At 38.6% G+C, this 2,120-nt stretch overlaps 1 protein-coding gene across 1 annotated transcript in view; it reads right to left on the minus strand.

Moving 5' to 3' along the window:
• Positions 1 to 2,120, minus strand: part of LOC108802395 (baculoviral IAP repeat-containing protein 1-like) — a 45,640-nt gene that overhangs the window by 33,968 nt on the left and 9,552 nt on the right. The window contains exon 2 of the mRNA XM_018574255.1: positions 692 to 1,281. Within this exon, the coding sequence (XP_018429757.1) occupies positions 692 to 1,281 (590 nt within the window). The remainder of the gene's footprint in view (positions 1 to 691; positions 1,282 to 2,120) is intronic.

The following is a 2,120-nucleotide window of genomic DNA, read 5'->3' on the forward strand; positions in this document are numbered from 1 at the left end:
GATAAGCAACAGCATGAAAAATTGTATTCTAAAGGATATGTCATCTTTGTGTTTTAATTAAAGATTTTGGACGTCCTAAATCTTTACCTGGCCACATGAAATACAATCTGATTGTACAACTTTAGATTTACTAAAACTACAGAAATGTATTGCGAGGTCCTACCTAAACTATCCATTTAATTTGTATGAGACACTCCCTTGTAATACATAGTTGTATTATTTGATTATACATAATAAAAAAGACACATGTTTATGCAGCTGTGCATTCACTAATACATAATTACATTCTTTTAAATGCAATGTACCTGAGATTGACCTGGTATAAGCCTTATTCTGCTTACTGTAGGGTAGAGCTCAGAATGGAAGAGGAAGAAGCAGCACAAAGAGCCAGTCAGTTTTGCTGCAGTGTTTAATTGCTGACAAGGGATGTGCTGATAGAAGGACGGGGAGAGTGACAATGGTGGCGCAGAAAAGTGGTGGCAGGATGGAACTTATTTCAGGGTGAAGTTCCTCTTTAACTTCAGAAGAGAAAAGCAGGTCTCCTGTCACCATACATGTATTTTATCTGAATATGTATCTGTTTGTCTGGAGTTAATTTTTTACATTTTTTCAAGTGCTGTTGATTTGACTGATCTTTTCCTATAACAATGTTTAAAAAAATATTTTTAGACGTTAATGAAAAATAAAATACCTGTGAAGATGAATCCAGCCTGTGCCAGGATAGAAGGCTCTATTAAGGCATAGGGTGGCCAACAGGAAAAAGATTGTAGCCTGGCCTGTTCATCTTTCATTGATTCCTTGCAATCCATCTGTGCACTTTTTACTGGCTTTGGATGAACTTCGTACTTAAAAATATTCCCAGTATCAGCTCCTATAACAAATTCACAGTTGGGATTGAAATGTCTATGCCTCTCTATGGGAGTGTAAGTCAAAGACGTTTTGCAGAGGACTAGCCCACAGCAGAAGCACTGAACACTGCTTTCCAATTCAGTACAGAAGAATCCAGCAGAGGCCAGCTCTTTGGGGCTCCAAGATGACAAAGGCTGATATAGACCAAGGAAACTTCTCAACCTTTTTGCTTCACTTCTCATCAAGTAATTGGGCCCTCTAGGCAGCTGCTCCCGTATATTCCTGGCCTTCTCTTCTGCTCTAAGAAAAGCTTTGTTCCAGTCTATATGCTCCAAAGATGGAGGGATTGCAAGCTTAATAGATGGGTCATACTCTGATATCTTTGTGAGGTCCATATTTTTAGAAAAGGAAAGGATTTGTTTACAAATATATCTGTAAGAATAGGAAGAAAATCTTCCATGAAAATAATTATTATTAATCACAATCTTTTATGCAAAACGGAGTGTCTGAATCACTTTGGAAAATAATTAGTAATTTAGTCCAGTTTCCATCCAACTGTAATAATTGGACCCCCTGACTTAGTTGGCCACGTGGCTGCTCTGTGGCAAGTTCGATGTCCTGCAGTGGAGCAGCAAATCTGAATGCATCTAATTATCTCTGAATAGGGTACTGTTGCTTGCTATTGTTTCTGTGTACACAGTCAGTGCCATAGACTCCTTCAATAATTGCTCTGGTGGGCTTTCTGGAATATATATGTTCCTGATCACATAAATTGGAACTTCCTACTTCTTCTATTCTCAAATCTGTATTGCATTTTATTATGCAGCCACAATGGGATTGCATGTGTCAAAAATGCTGTTTATTATGAGCGTGGATAAACGTTTACAGTGGAAAAATATGCTATGCTTATGCAGCGGAAAGCAAGAGGTTTTTTAATAGTACTAATATATTATACTTACTTTACTTTAGCTCCCCTGCTGATCTGTTCAGCTGCAGAGCAAATAGAAAGCCACAAATTGCTGGGGAAGATCACCCAGGGCTATGGACTCCCCTGTGACAGTGCTATTTGGTCTTTTCGAGGTGTCACATGTAACAGGTGACAGGCTCCTCCATACCTGGTAGTACCACCGATGAACACAGCAAGGGAGTGAAGGAAAAGTAACTATATACAGCCCGGGATGGGGGGATTAAATGCTGAGATCTAGTGTGTGTGTGTATACTGTGTGTATAAACTGTATGTGTGTGTGTATGTATGTATGTATATATATATA

Source organism: Nanorana parkeri, unplaced genomic scaffold (genome assembly GCF_000935625.1).
Source record: "Nanorana parkeri isolate BGI_ZX_2015 unplaced genomic scaffold, ASM93562v1 scaffold2840, whole genome shotgun sequence".
In the NCBI taxonomy this organism is placed as follows: Eukaryota; Metazoa; Chordata; class Amphibia; order Anura; family Dicroglossidae; genus Nanorana; species Nanorana parkeri.